General features: G+C 41.7%; 1 protein-coding gene and 1 long non-coding RNA gene across 6 annotated transcripts in view; one reads left to right on the top strand and one right to left on the bottom strand.

Moving 5' to 3' along the window:
* The window catches only part of MTCL1 (microtubule crosslinking factor 1), a 177,035-nt gene extending 158,423 nt beyond the window's left edge, over positions 1–18,612 (top strand). For 3 of the 5 annotated variants that reach the window (XM_077270217.1, XM_077270220.1, XM_077270216.1), the window contains 4 exons: positions 3,930–4,226; positions 5,834–5,862; positions 6,079–7,606; positions 17,621–18,612. In XM_077270217.1, coding sequence (XP_077126332.1) covers positions 3,930–4,226; positions 5,834–5,862; positions 6,079–7,606; positions 17,621–17,788 — 2,022 coding nt within the window. In that variant the 3' untranslated portion in view covers positions 17,789–18,612. Of the gene's footprint in view, positions 1–3,929; positions 4,227–5,833; positions 5,863–6,078; positions 7,607–8,498; positions 8,557–13,644; positions 13,664–17,620 lie in introns of those variants that run through there. The other 2 variants (XM_077270218.1, XM_077270219.1) reach the window with 2 other exon arrangements.
* The window catches only part of LOC143782605 (uncharacterized), a 44,136-nt gene that overhangs the window by 5,410 nt on the left and 17,440 nt on the right, over positions 1–21,286 (bottom strand). Inside the window, exon 2 of the long non-coding RNA XR_013217002.1 lies at positions 17,321–17,415. This is a non-coding gene — a long non-coding RNA (uncharacterized LOC143782605). The remainder of the gene's footprint in view (positions 1–17,320; positions 17,416–21,286) is intronic.

Genomic DNA, 21,286 nt, shown 5'->3' with positions numbered 1-21,286 from the left:
CGTCACATCAGCGCCTTTCTTCATCAAATCATACAGGGGTTTAACCACACTGGAGAAGTTGGCAATGAAACGGCGATAAAAATTAGCAAAGCCCAAAAATTTCTGAAGGCTCTTTACGGATGTGGGCTGGATCCAATCATGAATGGCCTGAACCTTAACCGGATCCATTTCTATAGATGAGGGAGAAAAAATGAAGCCCAAAAAAGAAATCTTCTGTACTCCAAAGAGGCACTTAGAGCCCTTCACAAACAAGGCATTATCACGAAGGATCTGAAATACCATCCTGACTTGTTTCACATGAGACTCCCAATCATCTGAAAAAATCAAAATATCATCCAAATATACAATCATGAATTTATCAAGATAATTCCGAAATATATCATGCATGAAGGACTGAAACACAGATGGAGCAGTAGAGAGTCCGAATGGCATTACAAGGTATTCAAAATGGCCTTCTGGCGTATTAAACGCAGTTTTCCATTCGTCACCCTGCTTAATACGAACAAGATTATATGCCCCTCGAAGGTCAATCTTAGTAAACCAACTAGCCCCCTTAATCCTAGCAAACAGATCAGGAAGCAAAGGCAAAGGGTATTGGAATTTGACCGTGATCTTATTCAAGAGGCGATAATCAATACAGGGTCTCAAGGAGACATCTTTTTTGGCAACAAAAAAAAAACCTGCTCCCAATGGTGAAGAAGATGGCCGAATATGCCCCTTCTCCAAGGACTCCTTAACATAGCTCCGCATGGCGGTATGTTCTGGCACAGACAGGTTGAAAAGTCGGCCCTTAGGGAACTTACAGCCTGGAATCAAGTCAATAGCACAATCACAGTCCCTATGCGGTGGAAGGGAACTGGACTTGGGCTCATTGAATACATCCTGGAAATCTGACAAAAATTCAGGAATTTCAGAAGAGGGGGAGGAGGCAATTGACATCAAAGGAACGTCACCATGAACCCCCTGACAACCCAAACTAGTCACAGACATAGATTTCCAATCTAATAGCGGATTATGCACCTGTAACCATGGGAAACCCAGCACAATAGCATCATGCAAATTATGCAACACCAGAAAACGACAATCTTCCTGATGGGCTGGCGCCATGCACATGGTCAGCTGTGTCCAAAACTGAGGTTTATTTTTAGCCAACGATGTAGCATCAATGCCCCTCAAAGGAATAAGACTCTGCAAAGGCTGCAAGGCGAAACCACAACGTCTGGCAAATTCTAAGTCCATTAAGTTTAGAGCGGCGCCTGAATCCACAAATGCCATGACAGAAAATGACAATAATGAGCAGATCAGGGTCACAGAAACAGAAATTTAGGTTGTACAGTACTGATGGTAACAGAACTAGCGATTCTCTTGGTACGCTTAGGGCAACCAGAAATAACATGAGCAGAATCGCCGCAGTAAAAACACAACCTATTCTGACGTCTGAATCCTTGTCGTTCAGCTCTAGACACAATCCTATCACACTGCATAGGCTCAGGACTCCGCTCGGAAGACAATGCCATAGTGTGCACAACTATGCGCTCGCGCAAGCGCCAATCAATCTGAATGGCCAGAGACATAGAATCACTCAGACCAGCAGGCGTGGGGAGCAATGCTTCCTTAGTAAAAAAAAGGCCCATTCCTTTGGAACCATACGGTGGATTTAAAGGAAATATATCAGCATGCTTTTGCTATTTAATCTGAGAGCAGCATAATGTAGGGGCAAAGAGCCTGATTCCATGGATGTCTCACTTGCTTAACAATTTACTGTAGTTTCAATTCAATCAGTGTTTTATTAGCAGAAGATTATCACTGCTGGACTATGTATCTAAGTAGCTACTCTGTATAACCCCGCCCCCACCACTGATTGGCAGCTTGCTGACAATGCAGAGTGTACAAAGGAGGCTGCCAATCAGGTGTGTGGGCGGGGTTATATACAGCTCAGCATTCTGAGCACTTCTACATCTCAAGCAGAGAAAACAGAGATCCTATTAAACCTGCATCAAACAGTTCAGTAAGTGATGCATCGCTGGAATCAGGCTCTCTGTCCCTACATCATGCAGATGTCAGATTCCATTGCAAAAAACTCAGGGAAGCAGCAGGAATGAAATAAGAACAAAAACTAGCCACTTTGACCTAGTGATGGAATCACACTTAGGCCCCTTTCACACATCAGTTTTTTGCTATCAGTTGCAATGCGTTGAATTTTGAAAAAAACAAATCCGGCGACTGATACCACAATATCCGTTTTTTTCTCATAGACTTGTATTAGCAACAGATTGTGACAGATGGCCTCATGTTTCATCCGTCGTTCGCCAGATCCGTCGAAAATTGTTTGTCCGGCGGCCGGAGACGACAGACAAAGTAAAGTTTTTTGTGTACGTTGAAAAATCGGACAGCGGCTGATCCATCGCCGTCCGTCGTTTGCTCAAATGGAAGCCTATGGGCGCCGGATCCGTCAAATGACAGAATCCGGAAATGGATTAAGTTTTTTTTAACTGAGCACGCTACAATTTATTTAGGATCCAATTAGCCAGATCCGATAGTCGAAAAAACGAATCATTCACATCAGTTTTTCACAATCTGCGACAGATCCGTCGAGCCAACAGGTTGTGACTGAAGGCAAAAAACTGATGTGTGAAAGGGGCCTTAAGAAGGACCTATCACATGAGATCTACTTATGCCAAACAGCTCCAAAAAAATGTTTGATTCCTGCAATACTTCTAGCTGGTGTGCAATGTAAACCTTGACCCCACTGTGAAACTGCAATTTTAAAGCCGTAAATTTTGTGTTTATATGGTATTTGTGTGATTAATAAAGTGATTGTCTACTACTCGGACAACCCCTTGTCAATCACCATAGTTCCCCACATAATATAACAACAGCCTGAACTCACCTCCAGCGCTGACTCCATTCCAGCGATGTTGGCACCTTTTCTCCCAAGGCTTGCGTAACATTGTTATTTCACGCGAGCTCTGCAGCCAGTCAGCGGCCGCTTTCGCTCTCCGTTCCGTTGGACACAGCTGACATCCATAAGAAGTCAGAGAGCAGCAACAGTTTTGTGTAAAGGAAGTGAGGAGGAAGCTGCTGGTGATTGACAGCAGGGCTTGTGTGACATAGCAATGCCACATGAGCCCTGAGAGACCAGGCACCGACATCGCTGGGATGGCACCCACATTAGAGGTGATTATAGCTGCTATTATTTTATGTGGGGAAACAATAGTTATTGAGAATGGGTTGTCCGAGTAGTGGCCAATCCCTTTAAATGGGTCAACATACTTTTGTAAATCAATAGTACAAGCGAATGTAAGAAACTTTGTAATATATCTTATCAGGGTATTCTGCTTCTTTCTCCACTTATGAGCCACTTCTTCCCCTGCCTCCTGATGTTAGCATCCACTCTGAATAAAAGAGCTCAACTGCATTTTGATCAGCCGAATACAGACTGGGAGCACAGTGAAGTACACAACCTGTTATATTCTGTACAGAGTGGAGTGGAGGAGCAGAGTGAGGAAACAGGCTGAGGGAGACACAGAAAATTGTGCTGAGCTTTCTAACAAGTGTTTGACCTCAGTGCTGGATTCACATTTACACAGCTCAGTATTTCGATATATTTCCTCCATGTTGCTACTGTTGCTTCTGTCTGTATTATAAATAGGGGATTTAGAGTAAGAATACCATAGTACATAGTAAAAAGTCTGCACCTACCAGCTCAAAGTCAATTGCAAATTATGAGACACACCCTACAGCAGAGAAAACTAGATGAATATAATGGCTAGAAAGCTTGTTATTCTTCATAGACATGGGACAGTTTATTCTGAAAAAAAAAATTTTTAAAGCACGTTTATTAAGTTTTTGTCTGTTACTCTGTATAAACAATGTTTTACCTTAAAAATATTTTTCAGGTGGGTAATCTTAATATATTAATTTTCCAGCTTCAAAAAGAATCAAGTCCCCGAAAAACAGACCCTTTCCTTGCTGACGAAAGTGATGGCGCAGTCGCTCAGTACTTATCCACGGCCACACTGCCTAGGTCCCAGGCACATGCGGCCAGGTCATTTTCTGATTCTGATGAAATGCCATTTGAAGAACAGTTCCTTCCCAAGTTAAGAGGGACTGACCGATGCTCTGGCTCCGAGAACCTCTTCCTTGATGCACTTTCTCTGGATTCTGCTGACGAGGCCGATTTGCCTCAGCCACGCAAACTGGAGCGTGATAAGTTCTCTGCTGAGGTAATGCGTCTTTTCTCTTGCTGCTCCAATTTTGGCCACAGAATGTAGATGGATTTACCTCACAGTACTGCACTGAAATGCATCGACCAATGATTCCTATTTGCGCCCTGAACTTTACGGCCTTCCTGTGTGTACACTTTTGCAGCGTTGCCTTTAATCTATGTACTGTACTTTTGTAGATTCTTATATTTCCATTCTTTTATAGTCTTTTAGAAGTTGGAATCTGTTTTGTCTGTTAAAATAAACTGGTTAGTACTTTTATGTTTTCTTGAACTGAGTTTGTGATATCTTGTATGTGATTGTTATCGAATTAAGCTCATCATACACATGGGATCGCGATCTCCTGATTCCCCCATACACATGAGCGTTCTGCTCGGCCAAACATTCATGTGTTTTTAATGGGGAGAGAGGAGAAAGCTGCTGGCAGACACGTCTGGCAGAGACTTATCTCCCATAAGGAGAAGCAGATAGTCGTCCGGTCCCACTGCAATTGGCAGGTTCGGACAACTTTCATCTAATGTGTATGGAGGCCTTTAGCCTATCCAACTATTGCCCTACTGTTTCTTACTTATTTGTGTGTGATTGGAATGTCAGAATTCTGCTGAGAGGCATAACAAGGACTCTTCCATATTTCTTACATGTTCAGTCCCTATCCCAAACACGTACAATGCACCTAAATCAGCCACATACAGAATGTTGATTTTCAGAGAGGTACGGTAAGTATAGCCATGAATCAGCACAACCTAATGTAGATGGGACGTTATGTACTCGTTCCAAAAGACTCACTGTCATTCTATGCAAAGAATAAAACTGTCCCATGGCCTCTTGACTCTCCTCCATGCGCAGATAATGAAGGAAACTCTCAATCTTTTTGTTATCCGGGGAGATAACTAGCTGACATAAGTTTCTGGCAATGGCTTTAGCCTACCATACCAATTAGATGTCTGTTAGTCAGCAGCTTTCTCATCCGACTCTCCCATGCACAAGAACACTCATTAAGTCAAATGCTCCTGTGTTCTCTATGAGAGAGGTGCTGCCAGACTTCTCTGGTGCTGGCTTATCTCCGGTAGAACAAAAGGATTGGTAGTCTGAAATTGACCACCCCATATCTTTAACTCCTCTAACAATTGTCCAGTCCCCCATACCTTTTTATATTGTCAGCCAATCCCATCGATATCAGCAGATTTGGCCAACACTAGTTTATTTCATATCGGAGGCTTTATCCCATCTTCCCTTTCAGAACACATGCCAAGCATGTATGTGTATGGTGGAAGGGAGAGGGTTAAGAGACATAACTATAGGGTATGGTTGGCTGTACTTCCATGGTCTACTGCCCCTAAACACCTTCCACGTTTTGCCATCTCATAAATCTTGTTCTATGGCTGTATATACCTAGCTCAAAACTCAAGGTGAATGTTTATGGCATACTAAGACAATTTCTAAATCTGGCAGAATCTCAGAAATGTTTGACATTTTGTCTGCCACCTTTGTAATCCAAAAGGTAAAGTATATCAAAGGACACTGCTTCCTAAGAATATATGTGTAATGCGACATTTACATGGTCACTGACAAATAAGCCTATAACAGTATGTTGCTTATTATTGCAGGAAGATTTGCAAAAAGGAGGACTGCAGAGGTAAGTATTAATATTAAACGTGTAAGAAACTCATCATTTTTGTCAATCAGTCTGCATGAGATTTCATTATATGTGTTGTATAGATCTCTAAGTGGAGTTTCACGTCTACTTTTCTGGTCTCCTTACATTTCATGCATGTTTTACTCCTCTGTGTATTCAAATACTTATAAGGATGGCGCCAAATTTCTTAATGACAACTTGCCCTTTGTCTTATAGGGTCATGTCTGTTTCCTCCATGTCTGAATTTCATCGATTAATGGAGAGCTCTCCTTTCCTTCCTGACAAGAATTTAGATCTTTCTGGAGACAAGGATGAATTAACTCCTCCCTTGTCTCCTGATGACCTGAAGTACATTGAAGAGTTCAACAAGAATTGGGATTATAATAGTGTGGGTCAAGGTGACAAAATCATGAGAGCAGGTGGGGAAAGAGCAGGAAATAGAAAAGTGGAGTCCAAGTCACCGTCTGAAACATTCCAGTCCTCTTCATGGTTTCTTACGACCAGTGTCACTATGACAACAAACACAATGACCAGTCCTGATCACTGCCTGAAGCAGTCTCCGAGAAGCCACAATGTTGCTGAAAGAATGGGGGTCAGGGTTTTCCATAGTCCACCTTTGGTTCGTAGGTTTGATAAATCTGTCATTAATGGCAATGAAGAGATGAAACCAATAGAGCCAGATTTACTTTTCTCTACACCTAAAGTCAATGGAGATGTTTCTGAAGGAAAAAATGGCACTACTGAGGTGTTTGCGAGATGGCCATGTGATCGTAATAATCAGCATAAAGACTTTTTAGAGAGTGGTTTACACCCAATGGATCGACCAGTTTGCACTACTGTCAGTTTTGCGTCTTCGTTGCACAGTATAGAGTTGTCAAGAAACATGAGTGATGACATGAAAGAAGTTGCCAATTCTGTAAGGAATGCCATCCGTACAAACCCAGTAGAATCTCAATTTAGAGACATTGCTTGTCAGACCAATGGTTTAAAGAATGCAGGAACACAAACCACTAAAACCATTAGTGTTGGCTTGCAAACCGAAGCTTTACGAAGCATAACCAGTAGTCCACACAAGTGTCTGACACCAAGAGGTGGTTGTACCCCTATTTCTTCACCCTCTCGTAATTTGAGGAACAGACAAGTTACTCCAGCTATTGAAAAGGTGCAAGCAAAGTTTGAGCGTAGTTGTTGTTCCCCAAAATATGGCTCACCAAAACTGCAGAAGAAACCTTTAACCAAAGCAGATCAGCCAGCCAATCGTGTCACTTCAGGTACACCCCAAAGAGGATTCAGTGAGTCTGCCTGGGCCAGATCAACAACGACAAGAGAGAGCCCAGTTCATACAACTATCAACGATGGTCTTTCAAGTCTGTTCAATATTATTGACCACAGCCCAATAATTTGTGACCATTTGCAAAACACATCAAGGCCAAGTAGCAGATCTCGGTCAGCAGAAGCCCGACCAGAGTGTGGAACCATGTCTGAAGTATGCATTGATGGGAGGGGGAGGTCACCAAGTCCTATTCGCATTACTATAGACCTCCAAAGGGATCAGTACACTGATGTCAGCTATAGTAGGCAAGACCTCTCTGCTCCTCTAGGCTTCTCGCTGACGGAAAATGCTGCCAGAATACTTAGCAAGAAACTCTTTGAGGATCAAAAGCAACCTCCAGATAGTCCAACGAGAGGCTACACAGCCAACACTGCTGCTGAACTGTTAAAAATTGAGCAAGCATCTATTGAGGTAAGAGATTTATGTGTGTAGCATTGTAGTTTTTAGAAAAATATTTGATCAATACAAATTGGTGAACAAACCATCTTTTAGTCTACTAGGCAGAATGTATTAGTTTCCTATAATGTATAATCTGCTGTGAAAATTACAATGTGTCATGTAAAGCTCTTCGCAGTGGTTGAGAAAAAAAGGTCTATCATTTCTGGAAAATATTGTTACTTAGTTCCGATAATTTATTCTTACATTATCCTTTAAAACGTAGATAATAAAAGAAAATGTTTGACGGGGGGGTCAGTTCACTTCCCACAATCTACTAGAGCCGACAAACAAGCCGTGTATTTAACCATTAGCCTAATGAGTGTTGCAGCTCTTTAGAAACAGTTGCAAACCAGTAATCAATAAGGAGCAGATTGGCCACAAGCTGGAAAGGCTGACTATAGTATGGTTTATCCAAAAGATTACCAATTGGGAAAGACATGGCTTTAGATTTGCCTATGACTCTGAAAAGTTTAATTTCTTTTATTAACTATTCTCCAACATACATGTTGTGGTCGGTAGGGTCTGCCCAATGTAAATTCAGTATAGGCTGGGTGTTTCACAATGGCTGTGATATGTCTAACCTCAGTCTTGCTGGTAAAAATTGTCTTCTAGAGATGCTTGTTGGCTTTCATATGATGTTTTATTAGGTTGACTTTCAATAGATCTTGGTTGTAGCCCAGTCCATGTGTGTAGCACATTCCTTGCAACTAACAATATTACTGTTATTTCTTTCTGGTAACTCTTCCTTGCAACAGCTTTTAGCAACGTGGAAATATCCATCTACTGGAAAAAGACAACTAATTCTGATGATTTGCTTTAATGCAGTCTTCAATCTGTTTGCTTTCTTTCTGTCTATCCTGTCTAGAATCAAACTGTCTTACTAACTGCCCCCTGGGGACTCTAACTATGCCTGCTGCACAGCTGTAAGTTTTCATTTATTCTTCGTTTCCACTTTTATTTTTTTATCTTTCAAACCTTTGAATACTGTTTTGAAGCACAGCCAAAAATACATGGATTTGGGCACATAGGTGTAGCCATCAAAGCGATCCCTAGGTGCTCTTGGCTTTCCTAGTGTTCACAGCGATCACTTTATAAGTCAGTACTTTAAATATAGATACCCCTGTCAACTGTTATTTATAAACCCAATGTAGGAGAGCATGGAAGAAGGAGTCTTAGGAGGGTGAAACCAGACCAGGCTGGACAGCAAATTGTAGCCTGATGCAGGCCCTGTATACAGCTAATCTTACAAGAGCAGCAATGTGTTAACTCCTCTTGTAAAGAACAATAGACTGCCCTTCTGTCTTCAACAATAAAGACTAAAGGTACCTTCACACGAAACGACTTTCTAACGATATCGCTAGCGATCCGTGATGTTGCAGCGTCCTGGCTAGCAATATCGTTTAGTTTGACACGCAGCAGCGATCTGGATCCTGCTGTGATGTCGCTGGTCGCTGAATAAAGTTCAGAACTTTATTTGGTCGTCCGATCGCCGTGTATCGTTGTGTTTGACAGCAAAAGCAACGATACCAGCGATATTTTACACTGGTAACCAGGGTAAACATCGGGTTACTAAGCGCAGGGCCGCGCTTAGTAACCCGATGTTTACCCTGGTTACCAGCGTAAACTTAAAAAAAAAAAAAAACAGTACATACTCGCCATCTGATGTCCGTCAGGTCCCTTGCCGTCTGCTTCCCACACTGACTGAGCGCCGCAAAGTAAAAGTGAAAGTACAGCACAGCGGTGACGTCACCACTGTGCTCTGCTCTCACTGTACGGCGGCACTCAGTCAGTGTGGGAAGCAGACGGCAAGGGACCTGACGGACATCAGATGGTGAGTATGTACTGTTTGTTTTTTTTTACTTTTACGATGGTAACCAGGGTAAACATCGGGTTACTAAGCGCAGCCCTGCGCTTAGTAACCCGATGTTTACCCTGGTTACCCGGGGACCTCGGCATCGTTGGTCGCTGGAGAGCGGTCTGTGTGACAGCTCTCCAGCGATCAAACAGCGACGCTGCAGCGATCGGCATCGCTGTCGCTATCGCTGCAGCGTCGTTTCGTGTGAAGGTACCTTTAAAGTGTTCGAACCCTTATGCAACTCATGTTCTCCACTTAAAATGTTAAAATTCTTCTCCATCATTCCCATGAGACCATAGTTTTTTATTGTTATTATTCATTATTTAAATGACTGAGACAACACTACAATCCTACACAGTGTATTATGTTAAAATACTACACCACTCTATATATCGTATTACAATATTAATCGATGGTTAATCCAGGACCCATGTGACTATTGCACTTAAAAAATTCCTGCTGCTGCTCCTGTATTTTCATTGTTCACCTGCCTAATGAACACAATGCCTGACGGAGTGGTCTAACTGGGCAAATGTTGGGGTAATTTATACATTTTATTTCAATACGTATTTTAGAGAGAATAGATGCCTATTTGTATAATGCAAGGAGCTGCATACACAATGTCTACACAGGCAGTCTCCGGGCTACGAACTAGATAGATTCTTTAGGGATGTAAAGTTGTAACAGGGCAAGCAAAAAGAAAAAATCTAATACTCACCTCATCACTGACCTCTACAGCCATCCAATCCTTTTCTTTTTTCGCTACGGCATCTTGACATTGCAGTCTAAGAACACACAATGGCCTCTGAGACCTGGAGTGGCCAAAAGTCCTGGCAAGGAATATGCTAACGATGATTTGTGCCAAGTCAGAAGGAAAGGGACTGGACAGCGAGCAGCATTGCAGTTGGAGTGGTATTAGACTTGTTTTGGTTTTTAGCAATAGTCACCTCATCGCTCTCCTATCCGGCAGCCTAGCTGCCTACCGACCAGCTCTCACCGCATCTATGGCCTCCTGACTATAGGCCAGAACCTCTGCACGCAATCAGGCCTTTGAGGTCACTGCGTGTCACAAGGTCGGGGTGAGCATCTTGACGTTGCGACTTTACAGCATGCAGTGACCTCTGAAGCCTTGACGTGGCCGATAGTGAAGAGGATGGAGATGCAGCTTGCGACAGCTGAAGAAAGAGGATCCCACGGTGGGCAGCACGGTAGCGATTAGGTGTTCTGTTGCTTTTAACATCTTATGTTTGTAAGTTTGATGTTGGTAAGTCGGGGACTGCCTGTACCTAAATACTGAAAAATAATACTTTTTTATAGTCTCCACACAACGTGGACTATAAATGCCCAAGTTAAAGCATCCTACAGTGCCTAAATAATACACCCATAAAGGATCCAAATAACACTACAATATAGTGGCACATAACACTGCCAAATATTTCACACTCAGCTCAATTATCTATGCCCAAATAACATCACCATACAATATTTATAGGGTTAATGATAAAGCTCTTGTTGATCTAGAGTAAGTCCCCACTGTCGGCATGCTTCAGAGCAACCGTTCCTGAGGAGCTGCAAAGAATTAGATGCCTTGAGCACTTGCTCAGTTTTACACCCCATTATACCTGTTTTGGCCGTATTACACAATAATTGCTTCATGCATTATCGTTATAGATCGTGCAGCATGGATTGCATGCTTTGTCGCTGCGGCACTGAACGGGGTTTAAAGAGAACCTGTCAGCACGATTTTGTAGTGTAAGGTACAGGCATGGCTGCAATGGGGCTGTAATGCTGATTACTCTTTGTTGTTCTTCTTTGACGACCATGAAGTTTTCTGCTAATTAGATTTTGGTGCACAGTACACTGGGGCTTCTCCTCCCTGTCTGTGATTCCCCGGCCCCTCTGCCTGCCTCCAATCTGTGAATGATCAGTCTCCTCTGAAATCTCAGCAGTGACCATTGATTCACAGACTGTAGACAGGCAGAGGGGCCAGAGAATCACAGACAAGGAGAAGAAGACCCCTTGTACAGTCCGGCCCCTGTGCACTGAAATCTAATTAGCGGGAAATGTCAAATGGTGATTACAGCAACAAAGTGGATTTTTTCACCAGGGGTATAAATGTAATGAGTATTACAGCGCCATTACAGCTATGTTTACTTTCCATTGCAAAATGGTGCTGACAGGTTCTCTTTAAGGGCTCGCTCACACTGGCAAGTAGCTAGCGTAGAACTCGGACTAATGCTATCCGATGTTTCATTGGATAGCACTTGCTCCAATGTTGTACTATGGGACAGTGCCGACTAGCATTTTTTTTATCATTCCAAGTCGGCAAGAGAAAAATATTGCTACATGCTGAGCTTGTCAGCGTATTTATCGAACGCTTGAACACCCATACAAGTCTATGGGTGCAGGCAAAACTTCGGACTGCACTCAGATGTCTTTCAAGTGAAGTCTGATATACGCTTACTGGTAAGTGAGCTGCATACAAATCGGTTGTATCGTGTTAGTGCCCTCCCATATCGAAGACTCAGCAGTATAATATGCTTTCCCCCAGTGACAATAAAATTGTCATGTCCTAGTCTAAACTGCAAAGCTAAAAGTTAGCTGCTGAAAACAGGATTGCCCATTCCATTGTGGGTGGTCCGGATGGAGTATTTTGTTATATGGCTAGTCACATAAAAACACCACCAGTGAAAAAGTGTGTAATTTCCTAATAATAAATGATGGCATTATATAATATACGATGCTATAATACCACTACTACACAAACCCTCAGTGCTGTCCTCGGAATTGTAATATTACCATTATTGTAGAACTTTCTATTTAGGTTGCTCATAGCTTTCTCTGTTTGGCTTACTGCTTTGCTGCATGCAGTTTTTGTCATTGTCTCCTTAATTTCCATGGTTGAAGTAACTGTCAGACATTTCTCTTCTTACTGCTTTGTCACATGTTGTCCATGTTTTCATGTTAATCAGTAAATACAGTCATTTAAAGATGAAAAAAGGATTGGGTTCCCATAATTACTATAGTGTGAATTGTTCTGTTGTGTGGCTAAATCAAAGGGGTTGTATGGTGAAATCAAGTTATCACGTATCAACTGGATAGGTGTTAAGTCATTTCACACTGGAACCCGCACCGATCGGCACAACCAGGCACCTTTATCGCTGCTAGAATGAAGCAGTTCTGCACATACCTGACCTCTGCCTCATTCATTCCCTAGCCAGGAAAAGCTGAGGTCAGCACTCTGCAGCCTCATAGGGAATGAATGGAGCAGCAGTCAGGAATACGCATTGCAGCTCCATTGAAAAAGGTGGGAAAGTGCTTCATTCCGCCAATCAAAATTGGCCCCAATGGTCCAACCTGCTAGGGTTAATAAGTTATCCTATGGCTAGGGGATAACTTGTTTTTAACCAACACCCCTTTTAAGCACATTGATATATTATCATATTTGTGATACTGCACCCACAAACTGGATCCACACGGCCCTACCATATCTCTGCATGCCCCATATGAAGGGTGTAGCTCCATTTAGTATCACAGCGCTATTTTCCTTAAAATGATACCATAGTTTGACGCCCATGAACTGCCTATGACTCTGTAATGTGGGATCGCAGCTAAAAAAATTGTGAAAATATTTGCAGATTGTCTAATTAGTGTGAGAACGGATCGTATAATATCAGTGTATCCATGGCTGATGTTACAAGTATCTTCTCAGTTGGATGCAATTTCTAAGTGTTCACGATCTTGTACACAGATCAGTAGACTGCATGGATGCGAAGTTTACCAGCACTATGAAATAAACAATAAAACATTCACTTAAAGATACCTCCAGTGATCTGGTTTAGAACCTTCCATCTTAGTGTGTAAAGGCAAGATTTTAACACTGAAATGAAGCTGTAGCCTTCTATGCTGCTTATTACCTTGGCTCTTATGCAGGCTGCATGCTTCATTCATATCAATAAAGGAGCGAGCATGAGCAGACTTGCATTACTGCAGCCCTTGTCTCCCCTCTATGCTCATAGAGGTAAAGATATGGTTAAAATTACTTAAATATTGTGATCAAACAGGGAACTAAAAGTACTTTGTATCTGTAGAGAAAATCTTTCACTTAGTAAAGTCCTGTGATCACAGCAGCCTATACACAGTTATTCTTTCCTAGCAGCGTAAAGGAGGATATGCTGGAAAGGCCCCTCAAACATACAGCGGTTGAGGATAGAAGGGTAAGGCCAGACAACGCAGTTATGAAGTGGATGATGCTGTAGTAAATATGAAGCATGCGATTTCCTGCATACGGTGTTTGCTTACACGTTTTTCACTGGAGGTATGCTTTACACCTCATTTAACATTTCCTTGATTGATAACTGTATCTGATCATCACAAGCTTTGTGTTTTGTCTTTCTTCCTTCACTTTCTGCAAGTTTCTTTATTCCCATTGTTCGGCCTAACAATTCACTTGACTGTTCTGGATTTCTGTCAATTTCTAACTGATCATTTTACTAAACTAACACCATAACAATCTTTGTTTTCTTCTTTCTTGTTGCTCAGAATGTCTTTTGTGATCTTCCTGGTGTCTGTGATCACCCGGTGTTTGGTATTTGTCACTCATGGAGGTTATTTCTCAAGCTGTTCTGCACATTACAAGGCTTATATTTCAGGCTGCACACATTTATTATGACATTGCATTACAGCAGTTCCCTAATGTTTACTTATTTCAATCTATCCCATAAAAAGCTTCCTTTACCTACTCTTTTCTGCGTTTTAACAGTTTGTGTGCTGATTTACAGGCAGAATATAAGCTTCTGTTAGTATTTTCATAGCAACAATGGGGAACTAGATTTTTCCAACTAATTTTCTACTGCTTCACAGTTTTAAAGTCCATTGTTCTGATAGTAGTATTGTTGTGTATTCAGTTCCCCATTAGATGTTGGTCCAAGTAACTTACAAAAAAAATTCTATTTTTTGTGGGATAAAAAAAAAGAATGAGATATGTGATCCCAGCCAACAATTATCAGCTTGATACATAATCTGTCCTTGTGGGTCCTAATCGTTTAGTATAAGTTGCCTGTGTTGGTATTTCATGCTGTATAATGGATGCCCATATTTTGAATGCCAAGAATGCCACTTTAATAATTGCCTTTTTCTTTGACCTGTTTTCATTCGACGATAAATGTTATTGTTCATTACCACTGTCAAATTATTTTTTACAACTCTGTATGCCCTCATAGTTGTTCTCATCAGTAAACCTTATGTTAGGCTATGATTTAACTCGTTATCCATGCGTTCATATACTTTTATTCCCACCAGTCTAATGAAATGGAATAGTTCATTTATTTTTATTTAATTAATGTGTTTGTTCTCATTTTTAAACGTGAAGCTTTTCACTTTGTAATTTGAAAAAAACTTCCCTAGTATACTCTTCCTTGCTGTTTTTTAAGGGTTTGTGCCTTACGGCAGCTTAAATCAGAAGAGTCCTAATGCTTAAACTGCATCTCCTATGGAGCTCTGAGTTTCAGTGTTGTTGTGCCAATAACCCCATTGCACTGACATGCCTTACATAGTACCTATCACCAGGTTGTAGCTCACATTTTTATTTGAAGAAAGCAATGGCCAGCCGCATGATTTTACAAAATATGATGTATTAACACAAATGCCCTGAAGTGTCCCTAATGCCAGTCCAAAGAATCCAACTTTAAACTGGGGTCTGAACTTCCATGTTGTGAGTCCTGCCATGCAAAACTTGACCCAACAACCCTCTGCTGGCCCCGTCACTGTGAAAGTGCGATATCTGGCAAGTTATTGTGAGATCTCACACGTTGGACATTATAACTGCTTTGTAAAAGATATGGCAGCACTTTCACATTCAAGGGAATCTGTCAGGAGGTTTTTGCTATGTAATCCTGACAGCAGCATGAGATACTTATAGAGACCATGATCTCAGCGATGTCTCTTAAATTACTGGGTGCAGCAGTTGTGATAGTCACAGTTTTCTTTACTACAGATCTAGCAGAGCTCAGAATGTTGAGCTGTGTATAACCCTGCACACGCTATAACTATCTGTCTCAATTGTATAGTGACAGCTGCTAATCAGTGCTGGGGGCGTGGTTGGACTAGGAGACACAAGGTCAGGGATAATCTCCTGCTGATAAAACGCAGATTGTATGGACCAACCAAAACATAGCCCAGTAAGTGACACATCACTGTAATTGATATCACCTCCCTACTAACCAGAATCCCTCAATGTCTGTCCACTATTTCATCCTTCTTCTCCGCTAGATTTCTGAAACTTAACATGGACAAAACAGAATTCATCATCTTTCCCCCATCTCATGCGACCCCCCCAACGAACCTATCCATTACAGTAAATGGCTGCCCACTCTCCCCAGTCCCACAAGCTCGCTGCCTCGGGGTAATCCTTGACGCTGATCTCTCCTTCAAACCACATATCCAAGCCCTTTCCACTTCCTGCCGACTTCAACTCAAAAATATTTCACGAATCCGTACATTCCTCAACCAAGAATGTGCAAAAACCCTAGTCCATGCCCTCATCATCTCTCGCCTTGACTACTGCAACCTCCTGCTCTGTGGCCTCCCCTCTAACACTCTCGCACCCCTCCAATCTATTCTAAACTCTTCTGCCCGACTAATCCACCTGTCCCCCCGCTATTCCCCGGCCTCTCCCCTCTGTCAATCCCTTCACTGGCTCCCCATTGCCCAGAGACTCCAGTACAAAACCCTAACCATGACATACAAAGCCATCCACAACCTGTCTCCTCCATCTCCCGGTACTTACCTGCACGCAACCTCCGATCCTCACAAGATCTCCTTCTCTACTCCCCTCTTATCTCCTCTTCCCACAATCGTATACAAGATTTCTCTCGCGTATCACCCCTACTCTGGAACTCTCTACCACAACACATCAGACTCTTGCCTACCATCGAAACCTTCAAAAAGAGCCTGAAGACCCCCCTCTTCCGACAAGCCTACAACCTGCAGTAACAACCAATCGACCAAACAGCTGCATGACCAGCTCTATCCTCACCTACTGTATCCTCACCCATCCCTTGTAGATTGTGAGCCTTCGCGGGCAGGGTCCTCACTCCTCCTGTACCAGTTGTGACTTGTATTGTTTAAGATTATTGTACTTGTTTTTATTATGTATACCCCTCCTCACATGTAAAGCGCCATGGAATAAATGGCGCTATAACAATAAATAATGATAATAATAATTGGGGTCTCAACTCTTACATTAGGGTGCACTCAGATTACATAGCAAAAACCTGCTGACAGATTACCTTTTTTGGGATATCCCACAACCCATATGTTCGAACCTAAATTATACTAGAACGTTTGGTCCTTTAACCTGGTATTAAGAACGCTCCTGATCAATTTTGTTGATGGGTTATATTTAATAAAATGATCTGTCTATTGCTGCCGACTGTTTTCTTAAATAAAAAGGGCAGCCACAGACATGTGATAGGTACTTTTCAAAGATTTTAACCTCTGTGTAAAAAAAAGGAGTTTCCATTGTAATTAGTATCAGGGTACGGCCATATATGACGTAAAGTTGTTAGTTTCTAAAATGTCCCCTACCTTCCAATTGTATACATGTAGAATACTATTAGACATTTAAATGACCTTTAATAATATTTATATTCTTACTATACAATGAGAGTAAATCAATTTCTTTGTGCAGTACGCAAAATGCAAAATCTGCCTTTCACATATTACTTCTACTTAGTACTAAACATCATTAGGAATGTAATCAAAAATGTGTCCATAGCAATCAGTAAAGTTCAGTCTCATTTCTCTATGGATCTTGGAGCATATGTACTCACACTTTCAGGTTTGCAGAATAGATCTGGAATTTGTGTGGTCTCTTCAGGTTCCATATTCTGACGAGTATTGCTCACACAATAAAAGCTGTGCACACCTGTAAAAAAATTCTTTTTTTTGTTTTAAAATATTATTCTGCCACCATAGTACACATGGCCAGTTGTTGTTTTTTTATATTTTTGTACCTAAGTTGGATATATATGAAGTTTATTTAGGTGTTAAATACCCTAGAACAATGCTGCCACGCTTCTACGGATTATGTGATGACTGTCATTATGTCTCCCTCATCTTATGTTGCAAAGGAACTGCCTTGTGCTGCGTTAGCTCCGTCCTTAGAACCTAGCTTCTCCAGACCAGAGAGACCAGCGAACCGGCGCCTGCCTTCCAGATGGGCCTCACATTCCCCGACTGCCTCCCGAGCTCCTTCTAGTAGCAATCTACACGAGGAGCAGGGAACCCAGGAACCTTGAGCAGAGGGAAAGGAGAACCGACGCCATCTTGCATGAACTATCAGTCATACAGCCCAGGATGTGATCAGCCAGGACCACACGGACATCACAAGAGGAATGCTACACGCAGTAGCTGAATGTCCGCGCCGTCACACATCTGGTGGGAACATATGACGTGCCTGTATGAGATGATCATGATGAAATTCCCATCGTTTTTTTTTGTTTTCCTGCAACATCAAGTTATCAGCAGATTAAGCAACATAGGAAGAAAAATTCTGTTTCCCTCAGTGCTGGGCTGCCTTTAGTTTTTATTTTATTCTTGCACTGTCTACTTTGTTTTGATATGTTCCTTTATTTTTTACTATCTGTTGCTGCCGTCTCTTGTTATTATTTATACCATCAGTGTTATCAGATAGGATGAGGACAGGGCTTCATGTTATCTGGAGCTGTAGTCAAAGCAGTGGAAATGAAATGTATTTTAGAAATCAAGGAACAAAATCAGCAAAAAAACCTGTATGCAAACCAAGCTGTATCAGCGGCTAGATGATACAGGCACTTGTGTGCATGTACATAACTTCTCCCCTGTACCGTACCGTCCTTCATAAGAATGAATCAGAGATAAGTGTTCTATTGTTGTGAATTTATGTACTGTAATTTTATTGTTAGTTTTTCTTGCACTGATGACACAGGAAATGAATTTTTAAATTACTGTCTACCAGCCGTGTACGTACAAATCTCTGTGACGTTTCATGTAGAAAAGCCAAGGCGTAATGAAATGTAATAGATTGCACTGAGAGGTATGTACCAGGCCGTGCTGAGATGGCAAATAAAATATTTAACATTTAGAGAGGTTTGGGGGTTGGCGTTTTTCTTTCTTTCTCATCATTAAAAAGAAAACACAATATATTTATATACATTATAATCTCCCTTTTGGCCTCAGGTCCAATGCGGCACATTGTAATTACCGTAGGTCACCAGGTTTCTGTTACCCCAGCTGATAGCAGTATAAGGTTAGAGTAGAGACCGTGATTCCAGTGATGGGTCACTTACTGAGCTGCTTGCTGCAGTTTTGAAATCACTGTTTTTTCTGCTGCAAATATACCAGGTCCTTGAATGTTGAGCTCTGTATAACCTCGCCCACACCACTCATTGGAAGCTTTCTGTGTACACTGTGCATAGGCAGAAAGTAGCCAGATCAGTGGTGGGTATGGTTATACAGAACTCAGGAAAATGGAGGACTACGTAACTGCAGGTTTACTAATCCTTTAGTGATAGCCTCCTGTTGGAAAAAAGAGATACTATCAAAACTACAGCAAGTAGCTCACTAAGTGACACATCACTGGAATCAGGGTCTATGTCTCTATGTTATGTTGCTCTCATATTAGGTAGTAAAAACCTGGGGATAGATTCTTTTCAAAGCTGTTTTCCAGGCAAAATGGTCATCTATAGTTTTCTAAAACGGCTCTACACCCATCTATAGGCTGTGTCCGATATGGCAGTCTATTCCAAAGCTACTGAATGTGACAGTTGCAGATGCAGCCCATGTTTCTAAGAAAGAAATCTAATTGTGAAAACCCCTTAAAGTCAGTTTTCTGAAAACAGATTCAATATCACAAAATGATAATGAAGAAAACAATTTGTCTAAATTAATCTAGAGAGACTGTATGACTAAGTATAGACACCGGGGTTCGTCTAGTGTTCTAACTCCTATGTATGGGATTTAAGATCTCCACTATTAGTGGTATTAGTCCATGCTGGAAATCTCACTGCAAAGCTGCTTAAATAATGACTGCTGGGATTTGGCATAAGTGAGAGATGGCAGAACATTGGCTTAGTACTACACAATAATTGAATGAATAAAATCTTCATTTCATGGCATGCATACAACTTATAATAGTAATTACTACTCATTTTTTGTTATTGATTGGACTAAGTATGAAGCTGATTATGCAAAGAAAATGAATGAATCTGCACCACCTTGTGGTTTTCCTTACAAGTAGAAACCACTGTGAAAGCTGGAATACGTTAGTTATAATTTTAATTTTTAGTTTCCAGTTTGTCTGTGACTGTTGTCCAGAATAATTGCTATTTCATCCATACCAGTGGCGGACATACCACCTGAGCAGCGGGTTCAGCAGCACAGGCAGTGGGCTGTGGAGTCGGTAAGCCAAACCACTGACTCTGACTCCCGACTCCTCCATTTCCCTGACTCCACAGCACTGGTCACTACTGAGCATGTACATAAAGTGCAGCACAGATTCATCTCCACTAAAAGCCGAGATCCTTAGATCAGGAACAGAACACACATTTATAGGACATTTCAGAACTTTCCCAAATTATTATGGAGCATTCCCAGTATATCCTACACCTAATGTATTATATATTTTAGGAGTCTGTCCATTTTATTCCAACTCCACCAAATTGGACACCTACTCCACAATCCTGAGCACAGAGTCCAGGAGGAGTGAGGCCAAGCCAGGAAGCTGGCCTGTGCCGATGTGACCAGTGTATACCGGCACCGCTGTTCTCCGGTCAGTATTCTGTGCAGGTTCCACCGGTAGCTGCTGCGTTTGGCATTGCAGTTCAGCCTTATTCAGACTAAAGCTGAGGTGAAAACTAGTCGCAGCCCATGGACAGAGTAGCACTGCTTCTGGGTACTTAAAGAAGACCTTTAACAGACACGGAACACAAAGTACTCGGTCAAGAAATGATGGTTCGTTGGTCTGTATCCACGAAGCGGGAAGCAATGAACGGCCTTTCAATGAGAGTGTGAATTGGTCATTTATGTAGACGGGCGTAGATGGCAACATTGGTGAAATAAACTATAATTGTTTTTACCTCACTTCAAAAATGACAACTGTGCCAATGACAGCTGGCCGATCACTTGAGAACTGTAATAAAGCGAGAGTCGCAGAGATTTTACAGGATTATTTGAAACAGACTAATGTTGGAGGGTGACACGTCTGCTGTCGGTAAGATATATGTAATTACCAGTAGATGAGCTTATAATTGGCTCCATAACTGCAGTCTAAATATCAGACGTGATGTCAGTGGGTGAGGCCGGCACTAGAGAGGCCACGGCAGCTGCTCTCGTAGAGTGGGTCACCAGCAGTGACGCTAAGCGCTCAGCATTAGGAGAGCACGCGGGGTCATCTGCTGATTCCCAGTGATGTCTCTTCTCTATCGTTAGCGTCCAGGATCTGAGGTAACAGGCTGCAGCCATGATTAACGATTCCTGGACAAAAGTTGATTTAATGCTTACAACCAAATTTCATTATTTCTATTGAACTGGAGCCTGGCCAAGGCTCATATTTTGTTTTGTTTTTTACAGCCGACACCATGACTGAGTCATAATGGACGAAGGATGTATATTAAAGACGTTTCTGTTTTTATACACACTTGATTTTCAACAAAATAATGTTTTAAAAAATCTTCATCACAACAGTTTTTTTATTTGTACAGTCTAGTATCTTATATGATACAAAATTGTTTTTATTCTCATTGTGTAGTTAAAGGGAA

The sequence above is a fragment of the Ranitomeya variabilis genome, chromosome 6, assembly GCF_051348905.1.
Source record: "Ranitomeya variabilis isolate aRanVar5 chromosome 6, aRanVar5.hap1, whole genome shotgun sequence".
Classification (NCBI taxonomy): domain Eukaryota; kingdom Metazoa; phylum Chordata; class Amphibia; order Anura; family Dendrobatidae; genus Ranitomeya; species Ranitomeya variabilis.
The sequence above is the reverse complement of the archived record's forward strand: the minus strand, read 5'-3'. Positions and strand labels throughout refer to the sequence as shown.